The sequence below is a fragment of the Strongyloides ratti genome, assembly GCF_001040885.1.
Source record: "Strongyloides ratti genome assembly S_ratti_ED321, chromosome : 2".
Taxonomy (NCBI): Eukaryota; Metazoa; Nematoda; class Chromadorea; order Rhabditida; family Strongyloididae; genus Strongyloides; species Strongyloides ratti.
This window is the reverse complement of record NC_037308.1, coordinates 15,134,138-15,154,534: the sequence shown is the minus strand read 5'-3', so window position 1 is coordinate 15,154,534 and position 20,397 is coordinate 15,134,138. Positions and strand designations below refer to the sequence as shown.

Below are 20,397 nucleotides of genomic sequence, written 5' to 3'. Positions count from 1 at the left end.
TAGAGGTAAAGTCGGAAATTTAGAATATTTTCAGCCAATTTCTGAATCTCTAAAAATAACAATGCTATAGCTATGAAAATTAATATTCTAGACCTAATTTAGAATATAAATCGAATGAAACTAGTTTCATCTTAATAGGATAATTATTTGCTGAGATACTGAAAAGTTGGGAACAATGAATATTTTAGAAAAATTTCCGCCCTTGGTCATATCTCGCTTCAAAAACAAGATAAATCCAAGCAGATTTCTGCAATCGTCTTAAATTGAGTTTTCAAATGAGGTCTACCTTTAAAATATTTTTATACCTTTAAGTACTTTCGAGATATAAAAAAATGGTGACAATGGATTAGGCGCGAAAAAGTACCAAGCATAGTATTTCAAGAACGGTTGAAAATTTAAAAAACTTTTCAACGTAGGGTATACCTAAATTCACGAATGAAGAACAGCGCATCCAATTTCATGGACCTGTGACCTCATATACTTGAGTTATCACTAAATTCCTAAAACTTTTTTTAAACATATTTCTTATCATATCTTCATTTTTAGAAGTCCTATGAAGATGTGAATAGGCTTAATGAATTTCTTGTAAAAAAGTGATCTAGAATCAACTATTTATTTTTAAAATTTACAATATTATCATGAAAATCGAAATTCAAAAAAAATATTCTACAATTTCGCCCCTTAACTTTAAATCCTTATAACTTCTGAAGTTTCAATTTTCAAATATTGTTGATTATATTCAAAATTCATCCTGTTTCATAGGCTATCGAATGACTATACTGTCATATTCAAATTCCAAAAAAAGTTGCTTTTTTTCTGTCATATTTTTATTAAAAATGTTTTAAATACGTCAGTTATTTTAAAGTTATGCCAATGATGAAATTAAAATTGTAATATGGAAAGAATTTTTTTTATGCATTATAATTTCTTAGCTAAATATATAATGTTGAAAAATTTCATTTATAAAACAATAATATAAGTTATCCAAATTTTTTTATGATAAGAAATTAAATATCATAACTTTACTCATTAAACATATATATTGCACTCATAAATTTTATAGGTTTCAAATGTTGGATTTAAAGTGCAGATTTATGTATAATATTACTTATCATAATTTAACTATAATTCTACTAATTATTTTAATTATCATTACAATTTTATATTTGACAGTAATTCTTCTTCTCAAGTTATTTTAAAAATGTTATGAAAGTTTGGTTAAAACAAATCAGAAACCAACTTGTATCAATCACATTTATCGAAAATTGTCACTGTCTAATTCATAACTTGTAATTAAAGTATATTGAAATAATTAACAAAAGTTATTTTTTACAAATATAGTTACAAAGTCCAAATGATAAAAAAAATATATTTAAAAAAATTAACAATAATTAAAAAGATTTTTTTTTTAAAAAATTTTATTTGATAAAAAAATTAATTATAAATTTTCTCGTTGGTATTCAGTTTTTGAAAAAAAATATGTGTTTAGATTTTTATTGAGCCAGTTTTCAACTATAGCATATTTATTTTGGAAAAAAAATAATGTTTAAGAATATTAAAAAGAATCTTAGAAAGTGAATCAATAAAATAAACTATTTAAAACTTATTTTAAAGCCATGAAATAAGTGTTAATTGAGTAATTATGTGATGTAACATCATAATACATATTTTAAAACAATTTCTATATTTGAAAATTGGATTTTGAAATTAGTCTTTAACAATGTAGTATTTTTATGAAAATATTAATAACTTCTTTAAAAGTAATTGATACGAAATTTTATATAAAAGATAAATAAAACTTTGGATCATATGATATTAAAGATTCAGAAACAATTTTAAATTCTGAAAATAGTTATAAAAATGTAAATTAAATAATAAATTTATACATTTTTATATGTGTAGTAATATATATTTAATAACTTTTTTAAAATCCAAAATATTAAGAATTTGATTTAAGATTCATCTTACGATATAATCAATTAATAGTTTTAAAAAACATTCTTCAAAAAAAATTTATTTTGATTTTTTTAAATTTAAAAACAAAAACTAAAATTTTATTTTCACATTGAAAATTTTTAATTGTATTTCGAAATATTTTTGTTAACTATGGTAATTAAAGATACACTTTTATTTGCACAAACATTACTTGAATAAATGTTATCTGTACGTACCTAATGATAAAAAAAATACTACTTTTTTTTTTAAAAAAAAATTTAAAAAAATAACATAGTATCAATTAATATTATGTAATTTAAAGTTGTCTATAGAATATAAAAGTTGTTTATTGTGACATTGTATATTGTAAGTTGATAAAATTATTTTTATCATATGTTTGTATCAAGAAGAATATAAATAATTTAATGATATTTTGTAAAAACTTTTTTACAAATTAATAATATTAATTTATGTTAGTTGATTAAAGAAAATATCTTAACATATTTATCGAGAAATAAATAAGAAAACCATGTGATTTTTTTGACAGACATTATTATATATTAAAAAAAAAATTTTTTTTTTTAAATAAAGCTTTTAAAAATTTATTTAATAGTTATATTAAAATAATTATATAATATAAATGCAAAAGAGATATAGAGACAGGAGGTGTTTTTTTTTTGAGTTTATAATACAAAAATTTAAATAATTTTACTTAAATGATATAGGCTTGTTTTATTATTTTGTGATCCATTTGCCATATCAAATTCCATTGTATATAGAAATGTTACAATAGCAAGGCAAAGAGTAATACCAAGTAATTGACGGGATTCATAATTTAATTCATCAATTGCTTGTCCAGAGACAAACTCTGGAATTTCACTTCTATTTTTATACATTCCTGTTAATAAAAATAATACTTTTTGAAAATCCGTTGGTCTAATAATTTTATGTGAATTTGTACTCGTAGTATGTAATGTTTTTGATTGTAAATTACTAAGATTTGATTTTTTCATAAAAGATGAATAGTCACCAATTTTATTATTCTTTAAAAATTTATTCTTTATCATACATTAAAATATGATATAACTTACAACATGATCAGAATCTTTATTAGATCCTGATATTGAGTTAATTCCTGCAGTAGAATTTCTTATAAGAATATTCCTAATACTTTTAGGATAAATATTTCTCGTAACATAAATTATAGGTTTATGCATGTTAATTAAATTAATAATTATAAAAGATGAAATGTGTCTATAAAATGAATATATGTAAGCTTTCATTTATATACCCACAAACTGACAATTAAATACACATTTAGATCACCGTAATATTCATAGACTTGAAAAACATGTTTTCAAATTTGGGCTTCCCCCTTTAGCTCTAGTGTAAATTAATCATCCCACAATATAATATTTCCAAATGTAAAGAAAGAGGAATGTCTATGTTTGGTGTGAGATAAATATAGTGAAGCAAATAACAACATGGGGTGCATGATAGTGTTTAACCTTTACTTATTCATCATAGATCATCTAAAATGACAAGATATAACAATAAAGAGAAAAGTTTTTTTTTTTTTTAATAAACATTATAAAATAATTTAAAAGGTTAAAACCAAAATTATTTATCTTAAGAAACCTAATTTTTTAAATATAATTAATCTTATATTATTTACAGTTAATCTTGTTTAACATAAATAATATTAATTCTTCATAATAAGTATAATTTTATTTATTTAATATTCTATTTAATAAATTAATCTTCATCTAATAAATATGTTTTTTTTACAAATAAAAAATTAGCAATAAAGTTTTATCTTAACTTTAATTTGTTTTATATCAAATTGCATTAATTATTACTCATTTTTTACAAAAAAATTCTTTTTCAAAGAAATATTATATTTAATAAATATTTTTAATCTGATTCTTACCATTTTATTAAAAACAATTAATTAATATTACCTTGGATTGTTTACCCATACCATTATAAAATTTAAAAGAAAAGTAAATATTCTTAAAACTTTTTTTTAACATTCTCACATATATATAATATATGCATATATTATATAAATGTTTAATAAACTTCCAGTTAATGATATAATAGGCATGCTGTTTTCATATGATTTACTATATATGAATGTCTCAAAACTTCACGTGCTTAAAGTAATATAAAGTATAAAACTTATTTTTTAATATACAAATAAAACTTTATTTATTGATAATTTTATTTAGAGTAATAAAAATAAATACCTTTTTAAAAATTAATAATTATATTTTATTCATATGTAATAATTAAAGTAAAGGTGGCAAAATTTTTGATTTTACAGAAGTCAACAATTTATTATGAAATATTTTGAAATTAATTTTTGTTTAAGATAAAGTTTTATATATAAAATAAAATTTTACTAAAAAAAATTTTTTTTTACTATTATTTTATGTAATTTGTAATTAGTTTTTATTGGAAAAAAAAAGTTATTTTATCAAATTGACATAATTAAATGTAGACGTCCATGAAAAATAATCATACTTTCTTATACTATGCAATCATCTACTTAATGCGAAAAAATATAGAAATTCACTTGGAATGATTCCATTTTTTTTTTGGAAATATCGTCTAATCAATTAGTATACTAAAGGGGTTTTCTTTAAAATAAACTGGTGTTGTATTATGAATCAAAGTATTACTACTATTTTAAAAAACGGTGTTTTCTTTACATTTACATTTTAACTTTATTATTCATTATATCATTACAAAAAAATATAAATGGATATTACAACGTTTTTATTTTAAAGTATAAAAAATCTATTATAGTAATTTAATTAAAAAAAAAAACATTTTATAAAAAAATTGTTTATATAGTAGCACTTTTAATTCAAGTACAAAAAAATTATAATGAAACAAAAAAAAAATTATTGCATCACATGTATCAATTTAAAAAAATAACATGTTATCTATATTTTCTTTATATTTTATTTAATTTAGTAAAATAAATTATTGTTAACTATTATAGTAAAAAAAATATTAAATTTTGCAGGACGACAATTTTTTTTATTTTATGTGTTTTAATAATATTATATTTGTGTTATTTTTTTATTTTTTATAATTGTAAGCATGATTGTTTTTATAATGATGAAATAATAAACTTTTAAAGGACAAAAAAGTAATAGCAAATCTTTTTTTTTTGATCATATTTTAAGATGTTTTCTTATTTACCTGCATCTGATAAAATGATTAAAAAAAGGGCAATTAGGGTAAATCAAGTTTAAAACTAAAGTACACATAAATGTTAGAATACATTTATCAAATAATTATAATTAATTATATATAATAAAATTTAAATAGTATGTTAAATAAATTTATTTAACATAACTATTTTCCTTAATTTTTATTAGAAAATCTGATTTATAACTATTTAACGGGAAATTAAAAAAATTTTTTAATTGTAGTCGCCAATAGGAATTTATATAATTATATTATATATATAACCACAAACTTTCGCCAAACTTTTATCAAGGACAATTTTTCATAATTTTATTATTACCAGGTATTGTATGTGTAAAAAAAAATATGAAATATTACAATTGACCTCAAAGAACATATATTTAAACAAAATGTCTATTTGTATTGCAAAAAAAAAGAAAAAAATATATTAGACAATATACTTATTTAATTGAATTTTTTATTTTATAAAATTTTAATTAATAATCTAAAAATCAAAATACTTTGATCATTTATTTAATAAAACCATTATAAAATAGAATCATTTGATCTACTTCAATTTTATATATATCAAAATGTACTAATGTTTCATTAATGTATCACTATTTAATGTATATGATGTGTAACTTTCTTTATGTTTAAATTACATGTGAATATAATGTGATTTTATAATACAACGTAAAATAAAAAGATTTATAAAAAAAATAATATTATTAAAACTTGATTACCATGGAATACTATAGTTATACCTAGAAATTATTTTAAAAAAAAAAAGAAAACTTTTTCCACATTTTTAAAACATGTTTATTGAGTAATAAAATTATTAAAATAAATTTATGAAATTTTTTTTTATCAAAAAGTTTTTATTTTTTATATTACAAATAATATTAAAAAATTTTTTTTAAAATCAAATATTTAAAATGTATATGAATACAAAATTTCAATTAAACATATAACATTAACTTTGAAATAATAAATAAAAAAAAAATTCTTTAGAAAGAATAAATTTATTTATTTGGTAGATAAAGATATTTACCAAACAATGGAATAAATAATTATTATATATGTATAGGAGAACGGAAGATGTAATATAAAATATTTTGATCAGAAATCATTTGAAAATATATCAAACAAGTTAAAATATCAATCTAATAAGTATGTTGTTTATATACTTAAAGAATATTTTTATGAACGTGAAAATTATGATATAAGGTAAATTTTTAATTTTAATGTTTTAATAAAAATTTTATTATCAATAAAAATTATTTTTTAAAAGTATTTGATGCAATGAAAAAATGTAACAATTATAAATGTATTCAAGAACCAATTATGTAATTATGAATATTTTTATCTTTTAATAAAATAACTGATAATTTTATGTTAAAGTTTTCTGGTAACAATTATAAAGAAAGATTTTATTACAATTTGCAAACTTTTTGTTACCTATTTAGAAAATGATGTTTATGATAGTAGATTTAGATCATTTATCAAAAGGATATTGTCTCTTTTATCAATTGATTTTGAGATATTTTAAGAATGTGTATACCATTTGACTAGGGCAAAGTCAAAACAGAATTATATATCAAAGAAGAGTATCTTTTTTAACTATTAAATAATGTTTACCAAAATATAAAAATAATGAAAATTCAATCATACAAAATACAAAAAATCAAAGTATTAGAAACTTTATTTTAATTGATATTTCTGAATTAATTTGTACCACTTTAGTTAATATAACCTGTGGTTATGCTGCACAATCAAATATATTTGAAACTGGTCCTATTTTGAGAACACAAATAATTACAAGAAATACTATAATAGCTGCTGTAACTATTTTAGGCACATATTTTGAAATTACTAGTGTAATTTTAACAGGTTATAAAATAAAAACATGTATGAGTGATACAAAAAATATTAAATTTATTCTAATATCAAATAAAAAAAATTTTCATACATTGATAAAAATTTCTGATTAATTATTGAACATAAAAAAAATAATATTAATAGTAATATTAATTTTTTATTAAAAGGTAAATGTAGAAAAAGAATTTATAAAACAATGAAGATGATTAAGAATTACAAAAAAGTGATGTATATTTTCTAATGGAAATAAAACTTTTAAAGTCTGAAGATTAATTTAATATTTTAAGTTAAAATTTAATAAAAACTTAAACATTGTCAATAATTCAAACGAAAATTTCAGATGTTATTTATAATTCATAGAATATTAGCAAAAAAATTGTAAAGTTATTATTTAAATTTTTGATTTGTCAGATAAATTTATTGAATCCTATGTTATTATTAGAATTTTCTGTTAGCTTGCTTTTTATATTTTATTGTCTTAAGAAAATTATTGAAAATATATTTAATTTACTTTGTACACCAATTGTAAAACTACCAGAAAACTAAGAAAATTCTTCCAAAGTTTTTTCTGAACAAAATATTAACGGTTATTCTACCAATGACTTAGAATTAAATTTTTTACATGGTATAATGAGTTTAAAATTTTTCAATTATTGGTAATCAACTTAATAAAGTTTCTCATAATCAGAAGAATGGTTTATTATAATTTGCCAAGTGTTTTTGAAAGGCATTTTAAATGTAGAGATAAGGTAGACATTATTATGATAAAAAAAAAAGTTTTAAGACTCATGAATGATATTTTTTATAATCAGAAAAAATGTAATTAAAAAAAAGTAGATATATCAATATTTTATAGAACTTTTATAATCATTTTTTATTTTTATATTTATTTATTTACAAATTGAATTATCAATTGTCATCTAAAAAATGTTTAATTTTATAAATATTGCATTATTTATGATCATGCGATAAACTAGTATGCAATTATTTTAATTTCAATTTTTATTACATGGATGTATCACTTTTTTGTTTATAAAAAAATAATAATCTTTAAAAAAAAATGATGTCATTTAAATTAAGTTATATATAGTATTTCAAAATTTTGGTGGAAACCTTGATAATACTATTTTTAAACAATTATTATACTTAAGTTCCGGTGATTTTTAAACTATCTAAATTTCGAAATTTTGATATTTTTAAAAGAACAAAATTATAGTGATTTTGTTAGGTAATAGTAAACAAATGTATAATAATAAAATATAAAACTACATTAAGGGATTATATGAAAATATTATATTAAGAAATTTAGATAATATTTTTATTTGGAATTATCTTAATTAATCAGAATATAAAATATTTTAATATTAATTTCCAATAATTACTTGGTACTTTTAGTTTTGATAGGGACAGTATTTTTGTAACTCTTATATAAAATAAAATGTAATTGATAAAAAACTATTTTGTTTTGATAAAAAACTTTATAATCAGTTTTTTTTTTAAAATTTTAACACATTAATTTTTTTTTAAGCATTTGATAAAAAAAATTCTTAGCAAGGACAATTTTTTTTTCTTTAAAATATGTCTTTTTAAAGCTATAATTCTAGCAAAAAGTATACTATTGACTTTCTAGTGAAGCAAAAGTATACATGTTGTAGAAAAAATATATCCAGAATATATTCAATAAAGTTTTATTAGGAACAAAAATAATAGAAAGTAATAAATATAGCAATTTATATCTATAAATTTTATATAATATAATGTTTTAATTATCTTATTAAATTAAATTTTTTATTATATAATTAAAAAAAATTATTTTTTTTACTTTTTCGTAGCTAAAAGTATTATATCTTTTAAATAAAAAAATTTGATAATTTTTTATTTTTTTTGTATATTGATTTAAAAAAATAATTGTTCCTATTGAAACTAAAAAGTTCCATTTATTTTCTATAATATTATATTTATATAGGACGGTACTAGATAAATAATAGTGAAAACTGCTGATAAATTTACCTTTAAGGAATTCTCTTTATCTTTCAATTAAAGATATTCCAAAACTATTAAATAATAGGTCAAACATTATTTAATGAATAAAGGCAATATATTGTGATAGTGATATATCCAATTTATAAAAAAGTAATTTTTTAAATAATTAATAATTAAAATAGGACGGTTTACTGTTTCATTTAAACAATTACTATGTTATTCTTATTGTAAAAATTTATAAAACATCTTCTTTCAAATATTAATGAAATTTTGTGATCTGAAGTATCATATATTAGGTCAATTTATGACCGTTGGCAAAAGTTTATAAAATGTATAAAAGAAATGTTAGCGAGATATATCATGATATTTTGTTAACATTTTAATTATGTTGCATAAAGTTTTCCTTTTTATTATTTATTTTGTGACTTTATTATCAACAACTTATGGTTGTATGTCATCTAAACCAACAGATTCTCCAATTGTAAGTACAACAACATCTGCAACCATAACATCATCAACAACCACCAGTCCAAAATGTCAAAAAAAAGACAATAAAGTTATGGTTTATCTTGATCCTAGTGTTAATGCTGCAAATGTACCAAATCCTGCTATTGCTGGATCTAAAACTGGAACACGTATGTTTTTTCTATTTTATTTAGTAAAAAAAAATTTATTATAGCATGTCCTGAATGTGCAAATACTCAATACTTTGATCCTGCTGCAGCTGATACTTTTGCTGGTACTGATGCTATCAACACATATCAATGTCCAGATGCTCAACCATTATGTATTTGTGATACAAGTAAATGTTACAAAGAAACAGATAAATCAGTTTCAGTTTCTCTTTATCCATACTGTACTACAGGTAAGTATAAATACTTACAAATATATTATATTTATTTTTTTTTTAGCTGCTGATTGTAATGCTTACGCTATTCTTTCAGCACAACAAGATACAATGGGAGTTGGTGGTGCTACTGGTGGTCCAGTATGGACACCTGATGGTACACTTGATGCAAATTTCAATTTTCTTCCTGTTTCAAGTGGTAAATTTATGAAAGTTAGTGCAATTGGTTGTGGAACATGTCCAGTACCTTTAGATAGTCCTTCTTGTTTACCAACAACTCTTACAATGGCCTAATTTTTATTTAGAAAAAAAATATTTTATATAATAATTTTAATAATTGTAGTTTAATTAGAATTAAATGTTTTTTAAATTGATATGTTAACAAAATTTATTATAAACTTAACAATATGTTTTATATGTAATATTAATTAAAAAGTTGGCTGATTTGGTAAACATTTCTTATCTGATAAATTAACTGGGCATCCATTACATGAAATTGCTGATACTTTTTCAAAAACTCCCGATCTTAAAAAATATTTACTTTTTAAAAAAAATTTTTTTAATATAAAATTTACCTGACACTTTTAAATGTAAAATTAGGAGTTGTTGTATTAGCTGGAGTCCATCCTTTACCACCACCAGAAGGAAATACACCATTTGCGTCACTCTGTAAATTTATTATAATAATATAATTATAATTATAATTTTATTACCTGTGCAGAAAGTATAGAATATACATAACAACTAGTAGCTATAAATATATTTAAATAAAAAAATAAAAATATTTTAATAAATTTACGTGTTGTACAGTATGGATATAAAGTTGTTCCTACAGTAGGATTATTTTCCTCAAAACACTTAAAATTTTGATCACATAAACATAATTTTTGATCAATAGGACACTTAAAAAAAATGTAATTATTTTTATTATTTGTTTTTTTTTACCTGATATGTATTGATTGCTCCAGATGTATCAGAACCATCAAATACATCACTTTGTGCGGATGCAAAATATTTTGTATTACCACATAATGGACATTCTAAAATATTTAATTTAATTAAAAAAAGAAATTATTTAATTATATACCTATACCAGCTTTAGTTCCAAAAATAGAATTTGTTACACCGGTAGCTGTGGCACTAGGATCAATGTATAATCTAGCTCTACCTCTTATATTTCCACAAAATGGTCTTTTAGTAGTTGTAGTTGTAATAGAAGCAATAGTAGTACTAGTAGATTGCCTTCTTGTTGTTGTTCTGGTAACAGAACGTGTAGTTGTACGTGGAAATCGTCTTGTAGTTACAGTATCATCAATCCGAGCTCTAATGCAAGTCTCAATAAAATATAATTTACATAAAAAATAGATTAATAGAAAATTATTTACTTTCATAATTATAAAATGGAAAATTTATTAACACCTAATTGTTTTTATATAACAAAAAAAAATAGCGTTTTTTTTACTGACCTACCTACACAACATACTTGTTTACTTTTTTTTTGAGATATTCTAGTTATTTTTTACTTATTTTAAATTTAAAAAAAATATTTTAAATAATAGGATAAAATTTACTTATCATAATAATTTTATTTAAATCAATCGTTGAATTATATATAAAAAATAAATAAAGGCATAAATAATAATTCCTATAATTGTAAACAATTGATCGGTTTTTTTTTTTTTCAAATTTTGAAATGGTATTCCAGATACTTGGTAAATTTTTTTTATTTATAAAAATGGCATTTTATCTTCAAACTGTATGTTGATTGTATGAAAAAATAGAAATTGGAAACTTTTTATGTCTAAATGCTTAATCTTATATTCAATATTATCTTTATTACTTCATTTGGTTATTTTTGCTTCTTTTTGTTTTTTTTTTTTTTAAATTTATTTGCAAGTTTTCAAATACTACTTAATAATCTGAAGAAAACATTACTTTTAAAAATTGTATTAATGTTTGTTACAATAATTGCTCTTATAATTAAATTTATTCATTTATATGCCTTTCGAAGCAAAAATATTGGGATTGTTTTAACTATTTAATAAATAAAACTAAATTTTCTAAGTTTCTTTTTAATTTGTTAAATTTTTGGAAATCACATTTATTAAGCTTTCTTTTCTTGCTGTTTATAAAGTTTTTCTAAAGCAACATTTTCTTAATTTTATTTATTACAACCATCTTAGAAAGTTTTAAAATTTGCCATAGAAGCCTTTGAATTTTAAATATAATTCTAAGTGGTAGTTATTGCAACTGAATATTTTAATAATAATTGACTATGTTTTTTAGCAAATTTTTTATATTCCAAGGTTAAAATTTTTTTTATATAAAAAAATGAAATTTCATCTTAATCTTTAATTTATTATTTGATAAAATCTTAAATTCTTACTCCAAAATTTTGATTTTTTTTTTAAAATTATAACTATTCATACAGTTACATTTTATTTTTAATTTATCTTCGTACCTTTTTATTGTGATTTTCATATTTCATTGGGACTTTTTTTTATCCATTTTAAGATAAATAAATATTTTGAAGATTTAGAATATATAAAATGATGAAAAAAAATTTATTACTTAATATTATGGAATAGTAAATAAATATAAAACATAAGTGGACCATAATATATTACTGGTATGCAAAAATATAATGACAGTTTCATTAGATCAAAATAATTGTACTTTCCAAGAAAACAATTTATATTAATTTTTTTATAAAAAAAAGTTTACATTAACTTAATTTTAAGCTTTGCTTTTGTAATTTTATATACGGAATTAAAAAAAAAAAACTAAAAGACACATTAAACTTTTATATTTTATTTGTTTTTTATGACGTAAGATTATCCATTATTTTATCCACTTCTTTTTTTTATTAATACCAATAAATCTTTTTAAAAATTAAATATAAAGAAAAAATAAAATATCAAAAATGTATTTTTTTTTTTAAAAAATGATATAATTATTTTTTCAATTCAATGTTAATAAAATAAAATGTTTAAAATAATTTCACACATTTTTCTTATTTGTTTAGTATATTAAATTTCTTTTTAATTTCGATTAGATAAATTATATCTTTTAATGACATTAATTTATTTTAAACAAATAAAAAAATTGGCATTAAAACCGGAAAAAAAAAATAAATTTAATAAATTTTGAATTTTTCTCATTGTTTTTTCTTTTTAACCTGGATTAATACTTCGTTTTAATGTAAATGATTTACTGATACCAAAATTTATCAACTGCATAATAACAATAATGATTATCATAAATATTTATACTCAAAAATAATTTTATCAATAAAATAACTTTGTTATCATCTATTAAAATGTTATTTTTTAAACATTTTATAATAATTAACATATTTTTTATAAGTTAAATTTTACTTTTAGTTTTTAAAATATTATTTATTTCTTGAAAAAAAAGAAACTTTTTTTGTATTTCTTCTTAAAGGAAAAAAAGAATTTTTTTTAATAAATTTAAGTACAATCGTCTTGATTCATTTATTGATTATTTACATGTTTTTCTGTGGCCTTTCTGGTGCTTCTAGTTTCTACTTTTTTATTGTTTGGTCTTTTTATTTTATTTTTTTGAATCATATTTTTGTATTTGGTAAATGTGATATATTTTTAAGACAATTTCAACGATTTATACTTAGCTTTGAATGAATCTACATAAACAATTTATGATTAATTATATCTTTAAATACTTAAAAAGAGTTAGTTATTAATTGTGGATCAGTTAAAATTGTGAAACTTTTATTATTTACCACTTTTTTTTTGTTATATAATTAATTTTTATAATTTTTATTAATTATAAATGACTTTACAACAGATTTATAAACATTCATAAAAATAGTAAAATGAAATTAATGATATAAAATTTGTTTTCTCTTTATAATAATTTTTTTTTAAATTTACACTAATATTTTTTATGCTAATAATTTCTGCATTTTAATAGATCAGAACATTTTTTTAGCTAATTTAATAAAATGTTTAAAAGAGATATTTATCATTAATAAAATAAAATGAACAATTTATTAGCTATTTTATTTCCTTATTAATATTAAATACATAATTTTTGTTTAGTTGAGATTTAATGACGTTTAATATTAAATTGTTTCTGGAAAAGAATATTATTTTAAATTTAAAATAATTATTCTTAATAATTTTTCTATTTTTAATATTGTTTTTTTTAATTACATTTGTTTACTTCAATTTATCAAATTATAGTATTTTTCTTTAACAAATTAAAATTTTTTTGATAATTAATATTTATATTATGCTATTAAATAACTAAAAATTTTAAAGATGAAACACTTTCAATGAAATAATAATTTTATTTTTCATTAGTATGCTACATATTTCAAAGAAGGATAATATTTTTTGTTTTCATTATTCACTTAAAATATTTTAAGTAGCACATGATAAAAATTGCTTTAATAATGAATAAACAATTTACAAAATAAATAATGTTTTTAAAATATAAATTTATCCAATTTTTTTTGTTTTATAAGCATATTCTAATAACAAAAAGCATTTTAAAATAATTTTAGAAATTTGTTTCAAACATTATATTTTCAATGAAATAAATTATTATAATTATAAAGTATAAATAGTATATTATTTTTTTCTTCATAAATAATAATAATTTAAACATACATTTTACTTTTAAAAATAATTTTTATTAAGATAAATGTTTATTTTTTTATTTGCAACAACAAGAAATTATGTATATATCTATTTTTTATTTAGAAACAATTAAATATATACATAAATATATATTACGCAAGTATTATAAATATGAATAGTGATAAATTATTTGAAATGACGTAATTTTTAAACAGGAAATATTTTTAATATGAAATTTAAAATAAATAAAAAAAAAGTGAAAAAATTTATATATACAATTATTATTTCATTAAAAGAATTTTATTTTTATATTACAAACAATAATTATTTCTAAATTTAAATTTCTGAATGATTAATAATTTTAAAATGTAATTTGCTTATATTATTTAAACAAAGAATTAAAAATTAATGTTAATTATATATAAAATTATATAAGTCAAAGAAAAATAAACATAAAAATGCAAAAGAAAAAGAAAAAAAATATATTTTTTTATTGTTTTTATAAAAATCACATTTGATACATAAAAGTTTACAATTATACATAAAATTTCTACATTTCAAAGAAGAATTTAATTTTAATTATCAAGCAAGAATATTAGTAACAACTGCATTTTTTAGCTATAAGATTATTTAATGTTCTTGTCTCAATAGTTAGACCACTTTTGAATATACTAACATTTAATGGAATATATTCTGTTGGATAGCAACAACTTTTGTGTTCAATATCTTGAAGATGCTTTAATTTATTTAAAACACCACTAAGTAACATATTGTTGCTAGAATGATAACAATCACCTTGACAAAATTGTGCTTGAAAATTTTTTGGTGATACTATAAAATTCCAACCAATTTCTTCAAAATTAATATTTGATTTTTTTATACAACATAAATTTTTATCTAACTCATTATCACAACTTTTTTCATTATGTCGTTTGACACGATCATTACTATCTGTAACTACTGCTTCAAGGTACACGTTTTCTATTTCTATTATTGTTGGAATTGTTGTTTCTTTAAATTTAATTAAAAATTTTATTTTTTCTCCAATTTGAGAAATAACATTTTTAAAAATTGTTAAATTTAACGGTATTTGAAGGGTAAAAGTTTTTTTTGAATTAATATTTTTATTGTATTTAAAAATAAAATCACCAAGATTTTCTTTTTCATTATCAATATCATTTAACAATAAAATTATTTTAGCACTCAATGGTTCTTCATCAAATTTATCTATAAAAATATAATCAATTTTTAAGGATAGGCTAATAATATTTATAGAATCTTTAATTAAATCAACACTTCTAAATACAATGAAGGGATGATCATATGAAATAGGTTCAATTTGTAAATATTTTTTAATTTTATTATCATTTTCTTCTATACTAATAGTATTTTTAATATTTCTTGTTACACTTAATAAATCTTTTTTTGGAATATCAAGATATATTGGTTTTTCTAGACCAAAACTTTTTAAAACTTGTTGTAATATTGTATTTCTTTCTGGATCATTATACCATGTTTCAGTTGAGATTTGTATCTATTAAAAAATTAAATATTATTTGTATTTTCATTATATAAACATACCTGATAAAAAACAATCGAAACAATTACCATTAAATATAAATATTTCATTATTTTATTTTTAAAAAAAAAATTAAAAGACTTAAATGGAAAAAATTAAAAGAATGGCAAAAAAAATTTAGAATAAATTTTATTTATATAATGAATAAATATTCTGTTATTGTGGAAAGCTATTGTTAAGAATTAAAAAATATCAATTAATTAATTTTGTTGGCAAAGAATTTTTATTCTCAAAACATTATAATTATTATATGATTATAATTTAACAACAAAAAATGTTTATGAAAACGAAAATACTAATAAATGAGTTATATTCATAGTAATGTTTGGATATTGGTGAATAAATATATATATATATATACAAATATACATGATCAAAATATAATTATTGATGTATATTTATATTATGTAAAATAATTCTAAATGATTTTAAAAAATAACTTTTTTTTTTGTGGTATTTTAAAGAATCACTATAATTTTTATCTAAAAGTACTTTTATATAAAAATTGAATTCTTAAAAAATATATTTTAATTTTTAAAGTTATATAGAATTATTTATGCCTTATTTATTCATCTATATTTAATATCATTTTATTTATGTCCACCTCTTATAAATATCCCTATTTTCATATTTGTTATTGTGATAGATGAATATTTTCAATAGAAAATAAAGTAAGAAAAAATTAAAATGTAATAACAAAGTTTAATCATCAAATGAAATGTAAAGCAAAATAATTTTAAGATACATTAATTGTATTATTTATCTCTACCATATTTCATGAGTAAGTATTTATTTTAATATAATAAATTATTATTAAATTTAAAAAAAAATAAAAATATATGCATATTAACCTATTTTTAATCTTTAATGTATTGTAAATTAAAAAATTTCATTCTTACAAAATATAAAAAAAATTTTTTAAACTATTATTTAAAATTTTTTTCTGTTTTTTTGTTACAACATATATAATTTATAAATAACTTACCTTCAAGTATATGAAACATAATTATTAATATTTTGTTAAAATAATATATACATTTACTAATGTTTATAATAATTACTAGATCTTTAAGCTTTATATTTTAATAATAATATGTTTCATGAAAAAAAAAAACTTTTTTTTAAAAAATTAACATATCATGTATTATTAACAAACTGAAAAATAAATTTAAAAAACATTTAATTATTTATTTGTAATAACTTTTTTATTAATTTATCACATGTTCAATAAAAGGAAATATCTTGAATTTGTCATTAAATTATATACATTCTAAGAAAAAATATATATTAATTGGTAGCACGATAAAACTATTAAGTTATGCTTAATTAATTATACCAACTTTTTTTTAAATTTTTAAAATAAATTAATAAATAATTAACCTATAATTTTTCTCGGTAATTAGAAAAAAAAATGTTAATTTAAATATAAAATATCATAAAGTTTAAAATTTATATTTTATAAAAAAAAAAAATTAAATAAATATGATTTATTTCTTTATAGTATATTTGTATTAAAAAAATAGCAGTTTTTAAATTTTTATTAAATTAACAATTTATATAAAATTATTTACACCTTAAAATTAATAATTACTTTACTTAAAAATTTAAAATTAGTAATTAAACAAACTTATAAATATTAAATGTTTTTTAATTTGATTACGTTAATGTTAATAAGATTACAATCGTGATATCATTAAAATTAAAAAAATATGGTACAAATTATTAATACTTATATTATTAATTTTTTTTATATTTTTATTAATCATAATTTATATCATTGTATTTTCATCTTCAAAAGTTGTTCCATTTAGTTTCAATATAAACTTTAAAAATTTTTTTAAATTATAGTTTTGTTATAGAATTAATTGGTAGTTTTGAAAATAAATGGTTTTTATTATATACTAATTTTCAAAGTGCAAAAATATAATAAAATTGTTTAATATTAAATATACTAACATTATCAATTTCATATTTTAAAGATAAACTTCCTGTTACATAATAATTTTTTTTTTAAAAAATGTTTTAATATATGTTTTTAAAAAATTATCTTTGTATTACAAATTTTTTTAAAAAAATAGTATAAATAAATTATTAACTTCATTGCAAAAAAAAACAAAACTATGTGATTTAAAAGCAAAATATTTTTTTGAAGATCAAATTTTGAACAATAAATATAAAATTTGCGTACTTCTAAAATTGAAAAATATATACATTTTCTAACTTACACAATATTCTTCTGATTATATATAATACTTTAATAATATAATATAGTTATAAATAACTTTAGTTCATAATACATTTTATATAATGGTTTTTAAAATTAACTTTATTCACTGTTCATCTATTATTAATAACAGATATATAAAATATTTTAAAATTACTATGATTTTAAGATGATATAAATATAATATAATAGTTGGCAAAATTTTTATAATAAACTTTAACATCGTTGATGAAGTTAGATCTGTCATATAAAACAAATGAAAACAAACTTTTTAATCATTTTAAACTTATCTCTAATCTACTATATTTTTAAGCTTTGTTTATTAAGAATAAATATATCTAGTAATTGACAATGGCATTTATATACCATTTTATTTTTTTTTTAACAATGAAACAACTTTTTTAGTAATATTTTTATTTTATTTTATGATATTATTTTAGATATTTATATAAAGAATTAAAAAAAAATGAATGAAGAAGAAGAAATTCCATCTGTCAAAAAAGCATTATCAGAAAATTTAATTATTCAATCAATTTTAAAATATTTTGATAGTTTAACAGACTTACAAAATGTTTCTTTAGTTAACAAATTTTTGTATGAAGAAGTAATGAAAATTCAGGTACCTGAATGTATAATAAAACCTTCAAATAAATTAGAAATAAATTTTGACTATACCTATGAATCTCATTTAGTTGGAGAATTTTGTGAAGAAAAAGAAAGATATCAATATTTTGATGAAATATATAAAAATTTATCTTTATACTGTAAAGAAGATTTATCATTAACTAAAGAAATAATTATCTATTATGCATTTAATATTGGGGAAAATAATGTATCTGTTCTGGAAGAACTTGGAAAAGAAGGTGCAAATTTTATTGATAAAATATTTGATTTATTTGAAAATGCTGAATGTTTACAATTTATTGATAACTCATCTGAGAATGAAGGAGCATTATTATCATTTATTATAAAAGAATTGAAAAGTAAAAAAATTAAAATTATTAATGGTATTGATATTAATTCATTGGAAAAATTTTTTCTTTATTATGATAATAATGATGATGATAAAAATGAAAGTTGCAAAAATATTTTTTATAATATTACTAATTTAAAAGCTCTTTCATTAAAAAAATGTAACAACATTGAAGTATGTAATATTGAAAGATTAATTAATAGTTTAATGAACAAAGATGTTATTGTTATTAAATTAAATATTTTTTTTAATGAAAATAATATTAATTTTTTAAAAAATATTATTTTATCTATTCCTAACGATAGTGAAATACAATTTGATTTAATTTTTGATGAAGAAATGTCTTTAGAAAAGTTAGAATATTTTATGGAGTCAATACCAGATGATTGTTATGATAAAATATGTTCTATTACTGCAACATGTAAAACAATTGAAGTTATAAAAAAATTAAATGATTTAATAAATAATTTAATTGAATTAAGATCCCTTCATCTTAAAATAATGTTTGTTAATGAAGATTCAAGGATGTTTGATGAATTAATCCAAGGAAATGGTCATTATGAATATATAAAAGAAAATTTTTCTTTAATTGAAATTAAAAAAAATATAAATATTAAGAAAGTGTCAATAACATTTAATGATGCAAAGTCAATGTTTACCAAACAACAAATAAATGATAGAGAAATGGCCAAATATTATTTTACAAAATCAGTTTTATCTTCAACACCTTTCATTGAGACATTAGAATTAGATAACATTCAACAAACAGATAAATTAGCATCTGTATTAGTTGATAATAATAGAAAATTAACTAATCTTCTTCTTTATAATGTTATGTTATCAGGTAGATGTTTAACTGAACTAAAAAGTGTAAAATTTTTATTTTTATCACCACCAAATTTAATTCCAATTCCAAATTTTATTGAATTATTAATTGTTGTAATGAAGAAAGGAACATATATGTGTGGTGTTGATTCATCCCAAAGAATTATTCAATTATCAAATGAAGAATTACAACTAAAATTAAAGAAAAGATATAAATTTAAATATGTATCAAAAATAATTAATGAAAATAAAGACACATACTTTCTTTTCTTTAATAATCCACTTTTTTTTAAAAAGTATTTGAAGAATAATGATATTACAATTTAA

At 18.4% G+C, this 20,397-nt stretch overlaps 5 protein-coding genes across 5 annotated transcripts; 2 read left to right on the top strand and 3 right to left on the bottom strand.

The window, feature by feature from the left end:
• Positions 1 to 2,633: 2,633 nt before the first annotated feature.
• On the bottom strand, positions 2,634 to 3,152 carry SRAE_2000480400 (Protein of unknown function DUF1075 family-containing protein; the record flags this gene model as incomplete). Its single annotated transcript, XM_024643731.1, has 2 exons — positions 2,634 to 2,978; positions 3,027 to 3,152. The coding sequence occupies 2 exons, from the start codon at positions 3,150 to 3,152 to the stop codon at positions 2,634 to 2,636; spliced, it is 471 nt and encodes a 156-aa protein (XP_024509369.1).
• A 6,299-nt stretch (positions 3,153 to 9,451) lies between these two features.
• Positions 9,452 to 10,141, top strand: SRAE_2000480300 (Hypothetical protein; the record flags this gene model as incomplete). Its single annotated transcript, XM_024643730.1, has 3 exons — positions 9,452 to 9,635; positions 9,680 to 9,865; positions 9,912 to 10,141. 3 exons carry the CDS (start codon positions 9,452 to 9,454, stop codon positions 10,139 to 10,141), a joined length of 600 nt encoding a protein of 199 aa, XP_024509368.1.
• Positions 10,142 to 10,275: 134 nt separating this feature from the next.
• SRAE_2000480200 (Hypothetical protein) lies at positions 10,276 to 11,238 on the bottom strand (the record flags this gene model as incomplete). Its single annotated transcript, XM_024643728.1, has 6 exons — positions 10,276 to 10,372; positions 10,423 to 10,514; positions 10,561 to 10,598; positions 10,647 to 10,749; positions 10,793 to 10,887; positions 10,935 to 11,238. 6 exons carry the CDS (start codon positions 11,236 to 11,238, stop codon positions 10,276 to 10,278), a joined length of 729 nt encoding a protein of 242 aa, XP_024509367.1.
• A 3,826-nt stretch (positions 11,239 to 15,064) lies between these two features.
• On the bottom strand, positions 15,065 to 16,080 carry SRAE_2000480100 (LD29161p; the record flags this gene model as incomplete). Its single annotated transcript, XM_024643727.1, has 2 exons — positions 15,065 to 16,003; positions 16,051 to 16,080. 2 exons carry the CDS (start codon positions 16,078 to 16,080, stop codon positions 15,065 to 15,067), a joined length of 969 nt encoding a protein of 322 aa, XP_024509366.1.
• Positions 16,081 to 18,738: 2,658 nt separating this feature from the next.
• On the top strand, positions 18,739 to 20,397 carry SRAE_2000480000 (Hypothetical protein; the record flags this gene model as incomplete). Its single annotated transcript, XM_024643726.1, has 1 exon — positions 18,739 to 20,397. The coding sequence occupies one exon, from the start codon at positions 18,739 to 18,741 to the stop codon at positions 20,395 to 20,397; it is 1,659 nt and encodes a 552-aa protein (XP_024509365.1).